Here is a 20860-nt window from a genome sequence, read left to right as displayed (position 1 = left end):
TGCCTTGGCCTTTACCAGCAAATTCTGGTCCTTTCTGATTGGGTCACCTCTCTGTTTTCCAACCTTACCTTCCTGCTGATTAACTGAAGAAGCTTTTGGGAGTTAGCGGTAGGCAGAGGCCCCACAACGTCCACAAGCTGGGGTTGTTCATGTGCTTCTGTGTGCACGCAGACTCTCTGAGAAATACCACAAGCGCCTGATGGGAACAATCTGTCCCAAATTAAAAGGGAGAATAAAGAACGACTCTGCCTCATGGAAAACTTGAGTCAAAACAATCTGGTCAGAAACTATTTGGCTAGAAGAACATATATTTTCTTCCTTCTTTTTCTTTGATATTGATTGGAGTGAGGGGCTTGTAATCTTTTAAAAATACTATTAGGAATATGGGTATGAAGAATAGTATTTATACTCTTGAGAAGTTTCCTGAACTCGGTTGCAACTGGACTTTTGATTTTCTGTGGTGCAAATGTGGGGGCTTGTGAGAAAAAAACGTGAAAGGATTGTTTACTACATTTTCTGAATTTATGTAGGCCATGCGCTGCAGGCAGGGAAGCATAGTTCCCTGCAAAAATGATATACTGAGACTGTGCTCATCGCCGTGTCCCTCTGACAGACCTCCAGTAATAGTTTCAAGTTGAAATAAAGGTCCACAGTGTCTTCTGCGTGCTTCATCCATGGAATGAACAGCTGGCAGCTGTGTTAAATTAGCTTGCGCTAGATGATGCCACTTTAACAAAATTTTCCCAAAATTGTAGTGGCATAAAAAGACAGGAGCCAAATTCCTGCTCACATTTCATGTCAGCAGCTGGTCTGCTATGGCTCTGTCCCTTTTATGGTCGTTCTGGGACCCAGGCTCAAGAGATAGCTTCTACCAAAGACTTGTTAGCCTTGTGCTAAAGGAACAAGGAAAGAAAGCTGGCAGAATGAGGTGATGGCTCTTGAGGTGTTGTGCTTGAAATTAACACATTACTTCTGCTCATATTTCACTGGGTAAAGTGGATCCTATGGCCAAGCAGGTCATCAATGGGGTGGAAAGTATGTGCCCCCCAGTAAAAGGACAGCTGCAAGTCACAGGGCCACTGGAAAGGTCAGCGATCCTTAGAAATATATAAGGACAAAAAAAATACATGTGTGTATATATATATTGTTATAAATATGATAATTAATTTTTAAAAGATAATATATTAAGTGTATATATGGTATTTGATTTGTATATTTATATATTACATACATACTGTGTACATGAAAGGCATCTATATACATATATATATATATATATATATATATATATATATGTTTGATTTTTTCAACCAGGCTGGAAAAGAATTATTCAAAACAACACTTGAGTGACTAGAAATAAATCTCCTTCATATAATTAGTTTGCTTCTTTTTCACTCTAATAGAAATTATTTGAGTTGACTAGATTTGCTATGAATCCAGCTCAAAAAGATATTTTAAGGCATGGAAAATAAGACCAATGTTAAGAATTGGGTAATGGAATATTATGTGTCAGCATTTCTATGACTTTTGCTTTGGGGAAAGAAATACACATGACATAGCTTTGCATCTCTTAGATGTCATGGTGAAATGTCTTGGGTGTCACAGTGAAATTTACATATATGCATCTTCTAGATTTCTTCCTCCTATGGTTACATAGTTGCTGACAATAAGGTATTTTGTTTTGCATCAAAGAAAAACCTTCTCCAAATCTTGGGGATATGAAATTACTGTTTATAAGTTGGCTCAATTTTTAAAATATTTGGTGATTAATAATCTTAAATTTATTCTAAACTACTTGTATTTGATTTCCTCTGAGTAAGTTAGATATTATAGAAAAAATGTAATACATGTTAGGGAAAAATTATACTTGGCATATATTTAAGACTTATTCAGGTCTTTTACAAATCAAAACAAAATAATTCAAAAGGGCAAAAAGAATGGGCATAGTGGTACATGCCTATAATTCCAGTACTTGGGAGGCTGAGAAAGGATGATTGCAGGTTGAAGGGCAACAGCATGCAGTAACTTAGTAAGATTCTCTTTAGGAATAAAAATTAAAAAGAGTGGGAAGTATAGCGCAGAGGTAGAATGCCCCTGGTTTCAATCCTTATTACCACCTCCCCAAGAAAAGTTAAAAAGAATGGATTCTAACATCATGATATGGAACCTAAATCAAAGTCAGTTACTATAAAATATCTTATGCTCCATCCTGCACCTGTAATTAAGGTTGTAAAGCCCTCCTGGGAGAGGGATCATGGTGGTAATGTATGGTTCTATGTAATATTAATGATCATTCATAGCCATATATAGATGAGATGGATACATGACATTGACTTAACAAAACACTTAGTATATCAATAAAGAAATACACCTCAATAAATTGGGACTTTGCTTGAGAAATTTCCTCCGAAGACAAAGGTATCATTTGCCTTAAGTAGTATGTTAATAATGAAGCTAAGTCATCCACAGGAATTATCCTAAACCAACAGCCATGAACCTGTTGGAATTTTAATACTTTTGGTCTCCTTTAATAGTGGTAATTGGATCCACTGCCAACATCTCGTAGCTGAATCATCTTGTGATGCCTGTACCTGTCATTTTTCAGAAACAGGTTAGCCTGTTTAAACAAAAACAAAGCACCTCTTCCAAGCCTACTTTTCTAAATCACATGGAGACCATGGTGTCTTCCCACCCACCCCACTTCTCTTGAGTACCTTTAATGAGCTTTAAGGAAGAATACCCACTTAAATCGGAGCCAGTGTGCCCAAGAAAATTCCAGGAGATTTGAGAAAACAACATAAATACATATGCCCATATCTAATTTTATAAACTTTCATAGTAGAGTAGATTCCTTCTAGTCAGTCAAATTTCTGATGCATACATACATACATACATACATACATACATATGTACAGATATAGATATACATATATACATATATCTGACACTGGGATTGAACTCAGGAGCATTCTAGCTAGATTCTCAGACCTTTTTATGTTTTATTTTGAAATAGGTTCTAGATAAGTTATTGAGGGTCTCACTAAGTTACAGAGGTTGGCCTCAAACCTGTGTTCCTCCCATCTCAGCTTCCCAAGTACTGGGACTATAGGTATATGTTACCACGCCCAGCTGATAATAAATTTTAATTTGGCTCTGATTTGTATTTTTTGTCATTTAGAAAGAATATCTAATACCTTTCGGTGAGCTGTGGGAAAATGTGTTTGCTATGCAGAGAATAATATAACCCAAAATGTATTTAATATGCTTATCTAGGAGAACACACTGTTCCAAAGCTTGCCAGAAGCACTGGTTTAAAAATGCAATGAGATTATAACTGGAGACATAGCCTGAAAACCTGGACAACAAATTCCCTGTATGCAGTGTAACTCCTTATTTGACTGGGGTCCTTCTGAGCCTTGTACACTCAACTGTTTGTATCCAAATCACTAATCAGCATTTCTTTAAAGGAACAGGGTGTACTTCCAGCCTTTTCCCACAATCCATCTGCACTGGAGAAATCTTATTGAAGTGTTTTTATCTGGCTACCTCAGTGTTAGAACATCCCAGCACTGAAATACAATTTGGTGGCATTCAGAAATCAAGTATGTAAAAAAATAGCATCATTCCCCAAAGAAAGTAAATTTCCCATTTTTGTAAACAATATCATTATATGGGAAAATATTCACAATGTATAATTACATCAAAAAGCAGTCAACCTAAGATATTATTACCATATTATGACTCTGACAAATAACATACATCAAATTATGTGTTAGTAATGGGACAAGAGATGACATTTTTCTTTTATTTTGACTTTCAGAATTTTCTTTATAAGTTGTAAAAACTGAATATGTATAATTAAGAAACATGGTAATACTTTGTGAAAACATATCATAGGCTAGGGTTTGTTTTCATAGTGGTTTTATTCTCATACCCATAAGAACGTGTACCCCCACCCTCCGGCATCAGGGAGACATCCTCCCCTTCCAGGTTGGTCTCTAAACATAGGTAATGTCATGTTCTAAGAAATTGGCTGTCAATCACGTTCACATAATGTTCCAAGCAATTTGCTGTCACTCAGGTAAGGAGTTATACTGAGCACAGCAGTTTTGCTCCCAGCTGTAGATAAAGCAAAAGAGGGAAAGTCAGTGCCTTTGCCTCAAGTGGAATCTCAGATATGTGGCAGAAGAGCATGCCTAGTAACAGGCCACGAACTAAATTTGTGAATAAACTAGTGTAAAGGCTTGCTTGGTTTTGTGCAGATGAAGCTACCAAGTGGGAAAAAAAAAACAATGGGAATCTCCTTTTCAACTGGTTGAGTTTGGCCCTGGAATTGGTCTTCCTCATGAGGTAGTGAAAGGACCAGAGTTCTGGTTGGAGGTGAGCTAAAACATGAAGAAAAGGTGCCAGGCTTGGAGAAGTTGTTATGAGAAGTGGGAAGGAACATTGGACAGACAAAACAGGACACCTGCCAAAGACTAGAATACAATGATTATTATGCTGAATAATTATGAAAATTCTATTGAAACCCTGACAGGATACCCAGCCAAATAGATTATTGCATTTCCCCCAGCAAAGTACAATAGTCCTCATCCTTATCTGCAATTTCACTTCCCAAGACTTCAGCTACTCAGTCAACCTCAGTCCAAAAATATTAAATGGAAATTGTCATTAAATACTTCACATCTAAAATTTTTCTCAGCTGGGTATGGTGGCACACATACCTGTAATTAGTACATTAGTACATTGCATGCCTGTAATCCTAGTACTTAGGAGGCGGAGACAGAAGGATTGTAGGTCTACAGCCAGACCCAACCACTTAACAAGGTCCTCTGCAACTTAGTGAGACCCTGCCTCAAAATATAGATTCAATGCAGTACCTATTAAATTACCAACATCATTTCTCACAGACATAGAAAAATTAGTCCTTAAACTCATTTGGAACAACAAAAAACCATAATAATCAAAGTAGTTCTCAGCAACAAAAACCATGTAGAAGGCCTCATAATACCTCACTTCAAACTACAATGCCATAGTAATAAAAAAAAAAAACAGCATGGTACTGGCATAAAAACAGATACATAGGCCATTGGAGCAGAATAGAAGATTCAGGAACAAGTCCACACAATTACGGCCAATAGATTTTTGACAAAGGGACCAAAAACATACACTGGAAAAAAATATAGCCTCTTCAACAAATAGTGTTGGAAAAACTGGTTAACCAAATGCAGAAAAATAGAAATAAATCTCACTTTCTTGTCCTGCACAAGAGTCAATTCAAGATGGATCAAAGACTTGGAAATCAGACCAGAGACCTTGAGGTTCCTTGAAGAGGGCATAGGTCCAACACTGCTACACATAGTTTCTCAACAAGACCCCAAAGGAACAAGAAACTAAAAGGTGGATCAATACGTGGGATTGCATTAAACTGAAGAGCTTCTGTACAGCAAAGAAAACTATCAAGAACCTCAAGAGAGAACCAACAGAAAGGAAGAAGATTTTGCCAATTATTCCACAGATAGAGGACTACTATCTAGAATATAGATAGAACTCAAGAACTCAAGAAACTCATCACTAAGAAAACAAATAACCCAAAGGGCAAGTGAACTAAATAGATGCTTCACAAAGGAATAAACTCAAATGGCCAATAAATATATGAAAAAATGTTCATTAGCAATCAGAGAGATGCAAATCAAAACTTCTCTGAGATTTCACCTAACTCTAAGTAGAATGGCAATCATTAAAAACACAAGCAGCAACAAATCCTGGCGAGGGTGTGGAGAAATGGGAACTCTAATAAATTGTTGGTAGGATTGAAAATTAGTGCAACCACTTTGGAAAACAGTATGGAGAATCCTCAGAATATGAGAAACAAACCTATCATATGATCCAGCAATACCACTTCTGGGTATCTACTCAAAAGAATGGAAACCAAACTACCAAACTAATGCATGTGTATCTATGTTCATAGCCTCACAATTCACAATTGCCAAACCATAGAACCACCCCAAATGTCCATCAACAAATGAATGGATTATAAAACTATGGGATATGTACACAATGGAATTTCCCTCAGTCACAAAAAGTAAAAAATCAGATGCTCTCCCTAATATGTGGAAGCTAGAGAGAAAAAAGGTCATAGAAGGAACTCTAGACAGAGGAGAAAACCATAGGTGAGCAAATAAGGAGGCATAACTGGGGGTGGTGGGAGGGGGAAGAGGGAAATTCCCTAATGTACATTCACAAACACATCAAAGTCAATCACTAAGCCACACATGAGAAGGACAGAGGGGGGAATGGGGGGATTGGGGAAGGGCTAGATGAGTGATGTATACATGTATGCCTCTACTATCTTGTACTACATTAAGATGTATGACTACAATGCACCAATAAAAAATAAACCAATAAAAACTATATACTTAATGTAAATGAAACTTTATTTTAATTAAAAGACATTTTCATTAAAAAAATAAAAAATAAAAGGTCTGGGAGTGTAGCTCAGAGGCAGAATGCTCCTGGGTTCAATCCCCAATAATAGAGGGGGGAAAAAACTCGTGCTCTGTTGTGAAAGCACAATGAAATTTTCTTCTTTCTCACACTATCCCTTCCTTCTGACTTAGGATGTGAATCATCTTTTTGTTTATTGTATCCATGCTGTGTATGCTACCTGCCTGTTAAGTCACTTAGCAGCCATTCTGGTTATCACATCAAAAAGCATAGTAAACTGGAGGATATTATGCTAGATGAGATTAGTCAGTCACAAGAAATAAGAAATCAGATGCTTTCCCTAATATGTGAGAGTTAGGGAGAAGTGGGTCATAGGAGGAACTCTAGATGAAACAGAAAATCCTATGGAGAAGCAAACAAGACAATCTAAAGGAGGAGAATGGAGGGGGGAAGAGGAAAATCTCTAAAACACACAATGTACTTAAACATATTGAAGTCAACCACTAAGCCAAGCAAGAGAGGGAGGGAAGGGGAGGGAATGGGGTGGGAATTGAGTAGGGGTTAAATCAGTGATGTGTGCATGTCTGTGCATACAAGTTTTTTTACCCAATATGATGTATGAATATAATGAACCAATAAAAATTTTTAAAAACATAGTATATATTGGATTTGGACTATATATAGAGTTTCAGACTTTTACTGGAAGTCTTGGAACATATCCTCATGGATAAAGGAGGACTACTATAATGCAGTAATCTGTGGACTCTTCTGTCCAGTGGCTCTCTGTTTCTACCCCATAACTTAGGTTTTTAGCAAGAAAGTTACAATGATTTAATGCCTTGCTTTACATCTCTAGAGCTGCTCCAAGGGCAGGTAGGGGTTGGAATTGGAGAACAAATAAAATTGTTAAAATGTGATTTTAATAGCTCTTAATGTTTTTGCATAATATCATGCTGGTTAACAAGGGCACATTAAAAAAAAGATTTTCACACTTTGCTTCTCAGATGTCATCTAAATATCATTAGGTAGATCTTTATGAAATGATAACATGGTGATGTAATTCCTTTTTAATTTTTGTGTTTGGGCTCCTGCAATGGCCCTGGAGAAAACATTAGCATTTGGCTGATAGGTGGTAGTAGGGTCTGTGGGGGATCAATAGAAATTGTAAGACCCCCTTCCAATTCAATTACATGGGCAAAATCAAATTTGATAGTGGCTAATTTTACCAATCAATTTTGTTTGTTTGTTTTGTAACTGGACAGTAAACAGGAGTTAGTTTTGCCAGTAAATTGAGACATCAAGATGTTGGGCCAGCCAGATCTCTTAGGTCTTTTAATGCTTGCTTTATATATTTCAGTGTTCCAATATTATGTGACTATCTGTTTAAAATTGTTATATCTTCTTGATGGAGTGATTCCTTTATCATTATAAAATGGCCGCCTTTGTCTCTTTATTATGGTTTTATACTTAATGTCTGTATCATGAAGTATTATTTCTGCTATCTCTTCATTTTAGTTTGCATGGATTATCCCTTCCATCCCTTCACTTTTGGTTGATGTGTGTTCTTAAAGCTGAAAGTAGCTCTCTGGGAGACTGCGTATAGTTGGGTCTTACAGAGGATGTATTGAAGGATATTTGGCAAATAGATGGCAATTGAGTGTGAGAAACAAGGGCTCCAGGAGCCATCCTGGATGTGGCTTCTCCTGGTTTAGTATTATTCACTCATGGCAGATTTGCTGCCATTGGATTCTGAGACCTGAAAGCTAAATGCCTACCCATTTTTAAAAAACCAGCTTATTGAGTGATTTATTTTAGGTGGGTCCTGGTTAAGATTTGATTACTTATATTTATATATGAATAATACTACGCTGGGTGTGGTGGCGCACACTTGTAATCCCCGCTCTTGGGAGGCAGAGACAGGAGGATTGCGCAGGTTCGAAGCCAGCCGCGCTGGCTTGAGAGACCCTGTTTCCAAATAAAAATATAAAAAATAGGTCTGGGAGTGTAGCCCAGAGGTAGAAGGGCTTCCAGGAACCCCAGTACCACTAAAATAATAATAATAATAATAATAATAATAATAATAATAATAACAACAACAACAACAACAACAACAACAACAACACAACATATGAATAATACTTCAATATTGATGTTGCTCTTGTTTTAAAAATGAAGTAAAGTTCTCTGAAGAGCCTTTTAAATAAAATCTCCCTTCCTTCGCTCAGCTCCATTCCACTGCTCAACCGAGGTTTTCAGTTTCAAAAGCTTTTTTTGTAGAAGGACCCCTGGCTGGCCGCTTCTCCCCCATCTAGCCATCCTGTGCATCCCCAGAGCCTGAGCCTCCAGGGTGGGGTTCATACTGATTCATGAGCCTACTTGCCCCTCTCCTTTGAGGTTTCTATGCGCAATAGTTTTTATCTTCTAGATCTCTTCCATTTGTTCTTTATGGCCTGACTCTCTGGAACTTTTTTGCTCAACACTACATTTCAATCATAATAAAGTTAATAATAAAATGGAAAAAAATAGTATTGACATAATTCAAATGGGAAATTCAGAATTCTGTGCTGCCCTGTAATACCTGCTGATACATTATCAAGTTTAAACCATGTCTAGATATTAGATATTTTCTCATCACTAGGCATTGTATCGCATTGAAGCAGAAAGCAAATCTGAAGCTTAAAAATTCATAAGGCAGAATTTTATCTGGGATTCAGTAGAGACACGCTACATTCTCTATGCTACATTTTCTACATGTTGCAATATAATTTGCTTCTTTCACCTACTTTGAAATACTCTTGTTATTACCAAAGTAAAAGCCTTCACATAAGGATTCTCAAACTAAATAGAACCTTCTAGCAATACACAAATTGCCCTTTGCACCTTCTAAAGGAAAAGCCCAAATTAGCCAGCGCAGTGTAATGCAGCCCAAACTCAGTTTTGAAGAGTCCTGTGGAGCTGGGCATGGTGGGACACACTTGTAATCCCAGTACTTGGGAGGCTGAGACAGTAGGAGCCCAGGTTTATAGCCAGCCTTGCTACTTAGTAAGGCCCTCTGAAACTTAGTGAGACTCTGTTTCAAAATAAAGAATGAAAAATAGAACTGAAGTTGTTACTTGATGATAGAATGCCTCTGGATTCAATCCCCAGTATCACAAAACAAACAAACAAACAAACAAAAAACCAGACCTTGTGGATCGAAAACTCCTCCTGATAGAAATACTTTCCCAAGGTTTTATTTCCAGATTGGTAGTCCATATATTTCTGAATTGTGTATATGTGGCATGTTGGGGCTTGCTAGTCAAAATTACATGGAAAACCCTCCTTTCAGTGATAAAAGTTGCGATTCAGAAATAAATGTGATAGCACATTAAGGAATACCAAAAGAAGCAGGTGCTTTGGGCCAAGAGTCGCTGAAGGCTCTGCTTTCCTGAATTTGACAGATTTTAATCCAGGTTCAGCCAGGTCAGTGGGACAGGCTTGTAGCTCTTGTTCTTCCCTTTAGGGCCTAAGTAAGACCTCATCTTTGGTCCATTCTCCTAACTTACACCAAATGACTGTCACATCAAATATTATGCTGTACACATCAGGCCCATAGCCAATGTCATTGTAGAGTGCTTCCACGCAGTGGTCCTAAGAAAGCCCTGTACTCTCCATTTTGCTATGGGAAAGAATGAACATCAGGGTATGGAATGCCTTGATCTGACAGGAACCCATCCCAACAGCAGAGGAAGCGCCATGGAAAGACCTGTTGTTATAGACTGCTTAATTTTGTTTGGAGAAACTGGACTTTTGACAGATGAACTTCTTTTCCCGTGGATTCATGTTTATCTAACAGAGTTGTGGGTGGGAAATGATCCAGGATTCGTAAGGTCGAACAGCGACCTGGTTCACACACTGTAGACTCCTCCCGTTTCCCCCAGGCAGGTGGTCCCGTGTGCTGCTGCAAACGGTCCAACCTGCAAACGGTCACCCAGAGGACACATCAACCTCTTGGGCTTGGCCCTCATTGGTTCTGGCGGCCTCATCAAACCTGGGTCTTGATTTCCTTTTCCATGTTGCACCCTGCACTTGAAATCATTCCAGTGTGCTTGATGAATGAACATCTTGTTAAACTGCATTGGGAATGAAGGCCAGCAATGAAATTAAAGAAATAATAATGCTTTGGATTTTTGTAATACTTTTCTTCATGAGAAAAAAAAATACCTTTTCATAGACTATACAGTTGTAGTCTTTCATTATCCCCAGAGTGAATAAATATTCATAGCCTTATCTTTAAAACTTAAAAAAGGAAGACATTTAAAAAAGGATTGTAATGAAATGTTGCCTCCACCCTAGTCCCCTAGGTCCCTGGTGTGTAAACAAAACATTTTTTTCCCTTCCTGAATCTCAGCCTGCGTGTGCCGTCATCTGCGGCTGTGTTATCATTCCCATACTTGTGGATCCACAACGAAGATACGCTTGGTAGACACATAACAGGTTTTTTTATGTTGCCTGCTCATTGCACACCCATTTCAGGGTAGGGCTGATTTAGACTTACCTGGGAACAACGTTGCCTTGTATGAACTCCCACGAAGCTCACTAGTGTCTCCTGGCTGAAGGAGGCTGAGTGCCCATGCGTGGCTGTTGGACTCATCATTTGCTCTTTCTTGCATTTTTCAGAAATTGAGGCGAAGGAAGCATGTGACTGGCTCCGTGCTGCTGGGTTCCCGCAATACGCGCAGCTGTATGAGGGTATGTCAGCCCTTCCCTTCATTCTCTGCAAAGAGAACAAATTCAAAATGAACCGCATGAATCCTGTGGTCTGTTTTGCTTTCCAGGTCTCCTCCCTTCCATTTGCTTTGCTTTTCTGTCCCCTCGGCCTCTGCAGTGCCCGGGGCTTATCCCAATACCAATTCAGAAGTGAGAAAAACTTCCCAAGCCCACTTTCCCTTCTACTCCCCACTACCAACTGAGTCTCATCTCTTTACCTCAAGCCCTAACTCTGTTTTTCTTCTATGTTTTGTCATCAACAGCTTTTTTATACTTCTTTCCTAGATTTTTCTTTGCTGTTCTTGGTTTCTTTGAAATGACCGTGAAATCATTATTAGTAGATTTCTTAGAAGTCTCACAACTAGCTGTCTTGAGATATCTCTTATTTCTCTTTATGTGAAAAATATTGAAGTATACTATAGATCTGATATTATTCTTCTGAGTTTGGGTAAAGAAGGTCTTTTTGGGCAGCTTTATACTTCCTTTCAACAATTCTGTAATTGATAGTAAATGTATTCACCCCTATCTTCTACCTAAAATGACAACCACTGCTTTTACTCCTTGGATGGTTCTTATATATAGTGAGTTAGTTGAGATCACAACAGTAAACACACACACACACACACACACACACACACACACACACACCTCTCTGTGGAGGATTATTGCCAATAGTGTTCATTACAAAGGATATAGAGTCCAGAAGGACTCTATGGAGCCCAGAGCTGGCCACATCAGAGCTGTCACCACTGAAGGTCCAAAGGGAGAGGGCATAGAGGGTGCCAGAGCTCAGGAAAGAGGTACCTTGGAGCAGACTCCCAGGGGAACACAGGGTTGGCCCTGGGCAGCTTCCCCTGAAGAGAACCAAGGAATAAGTATCCTGAGGAAAAAATACATTTTCATAGACTATCCAGTTGTAGTCTTTCATTATCCCAAGAGTGAATAAATATTCTTAGCTTTATCTTTAAAAATAGAAGACATTTTAAAAAGGATAGTAATGCGATGTTGCCTCCACCCTAGTCTCCTAGCTGCCTGGGACTCTTCCTTCCATCTCTAGCCATAGCTTCCCATCGATCAAAGGCGAAGGGAAGCTAGAAGCCACCAGTCCCCTTGGATGCCATCCATCCCCACAGGTGGTTCTAGGAGTAGAGAAAGCGCAGAGTAGGTCTTCAGGGCCACAGACATGACAAATAGTACATCAAACAACATTGGTGTCTCTTCCTGATGGCATAAAATCTGTGTAGGATGGAAAGAATCGACAAAATGACTAACAGGTCATATATATATTTAAAAAAAAAACATTCTACTTCTTTTACTCCAGTGCTACGGGGATAAAGGAGAGCTGTAAACGTGGTGGTGTATGCTTCTAATCCCAGTACTTGTGAGGCTTAGACAGAAGGATTACAGGTTCAAAGCAGCCTCAGCTACATAATGAGGCCCTTCGCAACTCAGTGAGACCCTGTTTCAAAAATAAAGAATAAAAAATAGGGCTGGGGGTGTCACTCGGAGGTAGAATGCTTCTGGGTTCAATCCCAAGTATTACAGAAAAGGAAAAAAAAAAAAAGGAAAGCCTGTCTCTGTGTGTGCTTTCAAGTCTAGGATCTCTGAGAAACTTTTTCATAGAATGTCAGCCCTTTAAACAAGGAGGAATCTTATAGTTTGAGTCTGAGCATTCTTCTCCCTTCCCACTCTTCACTAATTTACTGATTAGGAAGGAGAAGCCCAAGGTTAAGTGACTTTTCCAATTTGGAAATCAAAACTAAAACCCCAGCCTCTTGACCCTTCATGAGCATATTTTCTGTAATGTACATTCTCTTTATAAACTCAAAATACTTTGAGATTTAAATGTTAAAAATACTTAAATATCTAAGAGGTAAAAATAGCTCATAGGTCATATGTGCCTGTCAGACTGTGTTTAAGCCATATGTATTGAATCAGGAATAAGAACAAGTGTTTCCATAGAGCTGTGTTCCAGGAATTTTCAAAGGATTTTACTTACACTATTTATTTAATATTCACAACACTACCTTAAGATGGATATTATAATTATCATCCTCATGTTATAGATGAGGAAGCAGAGGTCCCAAAGATGTTGAGCAATTTTCCTATAGTTCTGCAGCTTCGAAGAAGTAATCAGGACCCAGAGCTATAGCAGCAGAGGTCAGTGTCTGTTTCTTTCTGCGACACAGACTCACTTGCTGGCAGAATTAGTCTTCATTCTGGCACGACCTGGAAGTCAATCACATTACTTTTTTCACCAGAAAGGGAATTGTTTCTGTTTTCAATTCACACTAAGACTTAGATACCATGAAGTTTATCATGGTTGGCAAGGTGTAGGCAACAGAGAATACAAGATGAGAAAGAGAAAGAATGAACTAACCATTGAATTTGACTGTGACCTCTGTACCAATGATGTCTATATTTTTACCTGCATAAATTAGGTTCCTAATTAACCCCTTGTTTTGAATATTGCCAATGAGTTCCCAAGCCAACAAGAATGGTCTGTTGGAGAAAAGGCAGGGTGTTGGACTTTCTCCTTCTCTTTGGATAGAATCAATTGTTTGAGTATTTTGCTGGCTCTTCAAAGTGACTCAAAGTTTTGTTATAAAAGAAAATAATTGAGACCTTTGAACTTCGGGTATTTTGGGAAATGTCCTTTCTGAAGGAAAAAAAATCTGCCAACTAAGTGAAATGATCAGGATAGAAGTCAGTGACCTACACTCAGGAGGGTGGTGAAAAGTACCAAAGCTCTCCTCTGTGTCTACATTGGCTGGTGCCTGCAATAAGAATGAGCTATGAAAACGCAGGCACTTAGTATTTAATCCTACCAAGGTCAAGCATCTGATTATTTTCATATTTCCCACTTAGAGGGTACTCTTAAAAGCAATTTACTTCAGTAAAAGTAAAATTGTCCACTATTTCAAAAAACATCAACAATGGTAATGGGTCATAACTGCTGTTAAGTTCAGTGGCTTGTACCGTCCTGAATAAGTGGGTACCCATTCAGATAAAACAAGGTGCATGACCCTCTTTGTCTCTTCCTTTCTCTTTCTCAGATTCACAATTTCCCATCAACATTGTGGCTGTCAAGAATGATCATGATTTTCTTGAAAAGGACCTTGTAGAAACTCTTTGCAGGTAAATCATATAAAATATTTTTGCTTCTTTCCATTGGTCAATCTCTCCTGTTCATATCACTAAATCAAGGGGCAAATTTAACAATTTAGTAAATATCTACCAAGTGCATACTATGTGCCAAATATGGGTCCAAGTTCCAATTACATTATTAAGTATGATTAATTGAAACCTCACAGGGGGCTCCAGACACTAGATTAGTAAAAACACAGAAAAGGGGGAGGTTACTTCAGAGTGATTAATGACTACAATGCACCAATAAAACTTTTTTTAAAAAAGCAAAACAAGATGAGAATGTAGACAGGATAGAGGCGAGGGCTCTGAAAACTTTGTAAGTCTGTCAGATTTGACTATATTTTTTGCAAAGTGGTTATATACTCAAACTGGAATATATTTGAAGCCAAGTATTCTATCAGCAATCTGGCATATTTAAGCTTTTGCTGTATGATAGATGCTATAGGAGAAAACAATGTATTTATTAATAATTCTCTCAACCCCATCAGAGCAATAGAAGGGGTGTGGAGGAGGCTCTTGTTGGGTGAAGGGAGAATCCGGGAGGGAAACACCAGCACTGAAGTTATGAACACTGGTGAAATTACTAATGCCAGTCTCAAAATCAAGTCTGGAGAAGGAGAGGATGTGGAGAGGGAGGGGTCAGGAGGGAAGCTCACCCAGTGCTGTGTGCATGTATGTCCCTATCACTGTGAATTACATAATAATGTGAGATTTCAGTGCACCAAGAAAAGTACTTAAAAGATAAAAATAATTCTCTTCTCTTAAACACCTTGTAGTCTAGTTGGAGAAACCTAGTTGAGGAACAGTGGCATGATCACATACATGAAAACTAAGTAACCACTACAATTTGGGTAATAATATAAGATCCAATGTAATCTATATCTCTGAACAATTAAGTTCTGCATGAGAAGAAATGTGTGTCTGTAGGATTTTGAAGTTTCCTAACTAAGGCACTGGAGAGATGCCAGAGCTGGATATTAGGGTTAGTTAAGAGAGATAAGTCATTTACGAAGGCCATACAGCTTGTTATGAGCTAAAAGGACCTTAAATCCAGTATTGGTAACCAGGGCTCTTTCTAGCACATTGTGCACTTAGCATACAAAAGGTGGTAGTTCAAAGGGAAAGTAATGATGAGCAAAACTTTTACAACAAGAAGAGTCTCATGTATATTAATGTGATATGTAAATCATATTTACTTGTTTTAATAAATGATCTCTGTACTGGGCATGGTGGCACACGCTTGTAATCCCAGTGCTTGGGAAGCAGAGACAGAAGGATTACAGGTTTGTGACCAGCCTCAATACTTAGTGAGGCCCTCTGAAACTTAGTGAGACCCTGTTTCAAAATAAAGAATAAATGCCGGGCGTGGTGGCGCACGCTTGTAATCCCCGTGCTTGAGAGGCTGAGACAGGAGGATCACACAGGTTTGAAGCCAGCCTCAGCTACTTAGTGAGGCTCTCAGCAACTTAGTGAGACCCTGTTTCCAAATAAAAGTATAAAAATTGGTCTGGGAATATAGCCCGGAGGTAGAAAGCCTCTGGGTTCCACCCCAGTACAAATTAATTAATTAATTAATTAATTAATTAAATAAAATAAAATAGAAAATAGGTTCGGAGGTAGAATGGCCCTGGGTTCCATCTCCAGTTCTGAAAAAGAGAAAAAAAAGGAAAAAAGAAAGAAGAAATAGAAGAAATGATCTTCAAATGTTCAAGAAAGCAATACTGTGAGTTGGTGTAATTTGAAGATAATAATCCTAATGGAGTAGAAAAGCAAAGAAATTTTCAAATCATGAATTTGAACAGGAACAGGCTAATTGAACTCAAAAACAAAGAAGTACAAAATGCCAGTTATGGGCGTTTATGAGATGAATGGATGTTTTGGTTGTGATTATTTAAAAGTAATGAGTTGGAAACGCTGTCTTTCTTCTTGTGTGTGTCAAAGGCACAGGCCATGAAGAGCAGACTGCTGCTCAGAAGCATCCATTCCATTCAATGCTATCCATGAAGAATTTATCCTGAGTTTTTCTTTTTATTCTTCACTGAGTGTATTATTCTTAGTTGGCATTTTTTAAAGGGTGTGTGTGTGTGTGTGTGTGTGTGTGTGCGCGCGCGCGTGTGTGCGCGCGCACGTGCGCCTTTTTGGAACCAGGGATTAAAGCCAGAGCAAAGCAGGCGCTTGGCCACTGAGCTACATCCCGGCCCCTTAGTTGGCATTTTTTAAATAAATATTTATTATTTTAAAAATCATATAACACTATCTTCTCCACTACATTTTTAATGATTTCCTTAAACTGAAGTATAACATATAAATATATAGAGTAAAATTTTCAATGCACAGTTCTTTGAGTTTTGACCAATCTCTAACAGTCTGTAACCACCACAATAATGAAAACAGACCACCCCCATGCTCCCCAATCTTCTACCCCTACTCCCAACCTCTGGCAAACACTGATTTATTTTCTGTAGCTCTAGTTTTGCCTTTCCCAGAAAGCTATATACACCAAATGCAACAGTCTGTAGCCTTTACAGTCTGGCCTTTTTCACTTGGCAGAATGCTTTTATGAGTTACTAGTGGCATTCTGTGGTTTAATAGTTAATTCCTTTCTGTTTCTGAGTAGTATCTATTTTGTTTATCCAGTTGCCAGTTGAGGGATATTTGGGTTATATCCAGTTTTGGGGCGATTATAAAGGCATTCTCAAACATTTATACTCAAGTGTTTGTGTGAGCATACACTTTCATTTCTTTCAGATGAAATCTTGGGAATGAGATTGTGGGGGGCCATAGGATAAATCTATTTTAACTTTATAAGAAATCAGTAAATGTATACAAATACAACTCTACTATTTTGTATTCCCACCAACAGCATAAGAGAGTTTCAGTTGTACTGCACTTTATTATTGTCAGGTTTTACTTTGTTCTTAGACGCTCTAACGGGTGTCTAGTGTCCTATCAGATTGTGATTTAATTTGTATTCTCTTAATGACTAATAATGTTGAACATCTTCTCATGTGCTTATTTGCCATCCACTTGCCTTTTTTGTGAAATAATTGTTCGGGTCTTTTGCCTATTTGTACTTGTATTGTTTTCTTATTCTTGAAGTTCTGAGAGATTTTGTTCTAGATAGAAGTCTTTTGTCAAGATTGTTTTGTAATGTTTTGCAAATGTTTTTCTGCCTGTTTCTTGTCTTTTCAGTATCTTAGCAGTGTCACAAAATGAAAACTTTTAACTTTGTTGATGTCTGATTTATCTATTTTCATGTCATATCTAATAAATCTTTGCTTAATAGAAGGTTGTATCTATCTTATCCTGTATTTTCTTCTAGATATTTGGTTTTTCTCTTCTATTTAGGTATGATCCATTTTGAGTTTATTTTTGTGCCAGGTACAAGACTTGGGTCAAGGTTCATTTTATTTTTTGTATATTAACATCCAGTTATTTTCACTCCACACTGACATGCCAATGCTGTCTTCACTGGATTGCTTTGTCTAGATATGTACATATTTCTAGACGTTTCAATCTGTTCTACTCATGGATATGTCTGTCCTTTCATCAAAATGACACTGTCCTGTTTATTCAGCTTTAGGTAAGTCTTGAAATCCAATAGTGTTAGTGTTTCAATTTTGTTCTTCTTTGCCAGGATTGTTTAGGCTATTCCAACTCCTCTGTCTTTATAAATGACACATAAATTTAAGAAACAGCTTGTCAGTATTTTTATAAATCCTACTGGAGATTTTATTTGGTTTGGGTAGAGTATATATATATATATATATATATATTACTTGGAAATAATTAATACCTTTAACAATATTTTCTTTTTCCATTCAGAAACAGTAGAATTTCTCTATCTATCTAGATTTCCTTGATTTTTTTTTCAACAGTGACTTGTAGTTTTCAGCATATGGATGATACATACACATACTTGACAGTATCTAAGAGCTTCTTGTGTTGTACTGTAAATGGTACTTTTTTTTTTTTTTTGGTGGTGGTACTAGGGTTCCTGGAAGCCCTTCTCCCTCCGACCTACACTCCCAGACCTATTTTATATTTTTATTTGGAAACAGGGTATCTTAAGCCAGCATGGCTGGCTTCGAACCTGCCTGATCCTCCTGTGTCCGCCTCCCAAGCGCGGGGATTACAAGCGTGCTCCACCACGCCCGGCAATGGTACTGTTTTTTATCTTTTTAACCTTCAGTTGTTTACTGCTAAAGCACATTATTTTGTATATTATCCTTGAATCCTGCAATCTTTCTCATTGTTTCTAATAGCTTTGTTGTCCTTTCCTTTGGATTTTATTTTTGAAATGTTAATGAAAGATTATACTTTTAAAGCAAGAATAAAAATTCTATTACAGATTTTTTTTTTGGTGTGTTTGGTACTGGGGGTGGAACCTAGGGGAATTCTACCTCCAACCTACAGCCCCAGCCCTATTTTTTATTCTTTATTTTGAAACAGGTTATTTTATTTTGAGTTGCAAAGAGCCTCGCTAAGTAGCTGAGGCTGTCTGCAAACCTCCATCTCCCAGTCTCAGCCTCCCAAGTGCTGGAATTACAAGTGTACACCACCATTCCTGTCTTCTACTACATATTTTTAAATCAAGATTTTAGAGACAAAGGCTGTCCTTGAGTGTTCAGTTCTATTCACAGAATGACTCTATTCACAGAATGACGTATGTGGTTCAGTGGGCCAAGCTTTGAATCTCAAACATGTGGGTGGCAACTCCTTCTCTACTCACTACTGCAGATCTGAGATGCCTTGAGTAACTTGGGGACTTTTCTACCAAAGTCTGCACTTTAAAAAGTCTTTTGTTTGTATTATAGGAATTAGCCAGTACTATTAATAGGAAATCATAAAGAGATAGAAATTTCTAAATAGCAATACTAGTTTCAGCGACAAAAATTAAGAAGTCTTCTCTTATAGAGCACTTGATACATCAGTATACAGCTGTAGCAAAATCCATACATATGTGCCCAAAAGGCATTACTTCATAACATGAGGAAAGACAGCAATGCTAGACAGCGCTCTTGATAAGGGCCCGGCTTATGTAAAAATGGTTAGAATGACAGGCGGTTGTTACAATTAGAAGAATTCTTAGGGCAGCTATGTCTCCAAAAATATTATGAAGCAAGAAAAACATTTGGCTAGAGGTGTGTGAACTGAAATTCTAGGGGCGTAGGAGCTGTGGGTAGAACAGAGGCCAAAGGAGTAATCACTCCCGGGGTGGATCAAAGGAAGCAGGCGGAGTAGGTAGACAGATGGAGCTGCTCGGCCAAAGAGAAGCAGCCTGGAGTTCCTTTCCCTTCCTTGTGAATTCCACCAAGACACAGATTTCCTGCCTTGCACATAGCGGAAAGCAGGCAGAAGGAAGATCTCCAGCCGAGGGAATGGCAGTGCTTTTAAAACTTTGAGATTGATGAGTAGTTAATTAGACACTCGCCCACTCAGATGGTAAGTCATGATTAATGCCAAAAGAGCAGTAAGGGGTTGCAATTTAATTCATTTTCTTCTTTGTGCACTGTAGACACAGAGATGGAGCTGGTCTCCTGTTTTATTTTGAAAGCTTTGTGGGCTGTACTGTTCTCATGCATATTTGAAATGCTGAGATACTGCAGAGTTGTAGAGAGAATCATAGCCTTGAGGGCAGGTGGCTTCTGCCAGGTAGACAAAAGAAGACAGAAGTGTTGGAGTCTACATGGTATCTACTGCAAGAATTTCGCCCACCTTAGGTTTTCAGCAGATGTCTCTCCTGTGTAGACAAGAAGTTAATGTCCTAGTTTGCTATTTAATAGAGGTCCCACCTTTTTTGATTGGCTTGGAATTACATATATTGTACTAAGAATGTGGCTTCCAAGGGCCTGACCTCAAATATGTGGATATGTAGTTCTCATTTTTTTTTTTAATTTTGTAGCTCTTATTTTTTTGTCCCCAGAAACTAGACAGTTTTCCTCTCTTTGTTGAAGGTATGAACCTCCAGCATGACAACTGAGTCTCACTGTGACTCCAGGGAGGCTGACAGGACCAGTATACAACACAGTAGGCACTCCCTACTGCAAGTCACAAGAGCATATTATTGTTTTAGCAACCACAGTGAAATTTCTGTTTGGATGTTTTCTTTTTTCTTTTTCTTTTTTTTTTTGGTGGTACTGGGGTTCCTGGAAGCCCTTCTACCTCCGGGCTACACTCCCAGACCTATTTTTTACATTTTCATTTTGGAAACAGGGTCTCCTAAACCAGCGCGCGCGGCTGGCTTCGAACCTGCGCAATCCTCCTGTCTCTGCCTCCCAAGCACGGGGATTACAAGCGTGCGCCACCACGCCTGGCTGTTTGGATGTTTTCAATTGAATCTTTAATTGAAAATTATTTTCTCTTGTGAGTCATAAAAAGCTCATTGCAAATCTGATTGCCTAGGTGAACTGATTGAAATAAAACTGTCAGAATGTGGGGATAGCCAGGGTATCAAAGTAGCTTGCAAAGTTTATCACCTTTAAGGCAGATCACAGCAAGTCAAAGCTCTGAA

At 38.3% G+C, this 20860-nt stretch overlaps 1 protein-coding gene across 5 annotated transcripts in view; it reads left to right on the top strand.

Annotated features, from left to right (window-relative positions):
* The window catches only part of STARD13 (StAR related lipid transfer domain containing 13), a gene marked incomplete at both ends in the record, with an annotated part of 251181 nt that overhangs the window by 172738 nt on the left and 57583 nt on the right, over positions 1–20860 (top strand). For all 5 annotated transcript variants that reach the window (XM_080690170.1, XM_080690169.1, XM_080690167.1 and 2 more), the window contains 2 exons: positions 11107–11178; positions 14253–14334. In XM_080690170.1, coding sequence (XP_080546296.1) covers positions 11107–11178; positions 14253–14334 — 154 coding nt within the window. The remainder of the gene's footprint in view (positions 1–11106; positions 11179–14252; positions 14335–20860) is intronic.

Source organism: Muscardinus avellanarius (assembly GCF_963383645.1).
Source record: "Muscardinus avellanarius genome assembly, chromosome: 2".
NCBI classification, from domain to species: domain Eukaryota; kingdom Metazoa; phylum Chordata; class Mammalia; order Rodentia; family Gliridae; genus Muscardinus; species Muscardinus avellanarius.
This window is presented reverse-complemented; position numbering and strand designations above follow the sequence as displayed.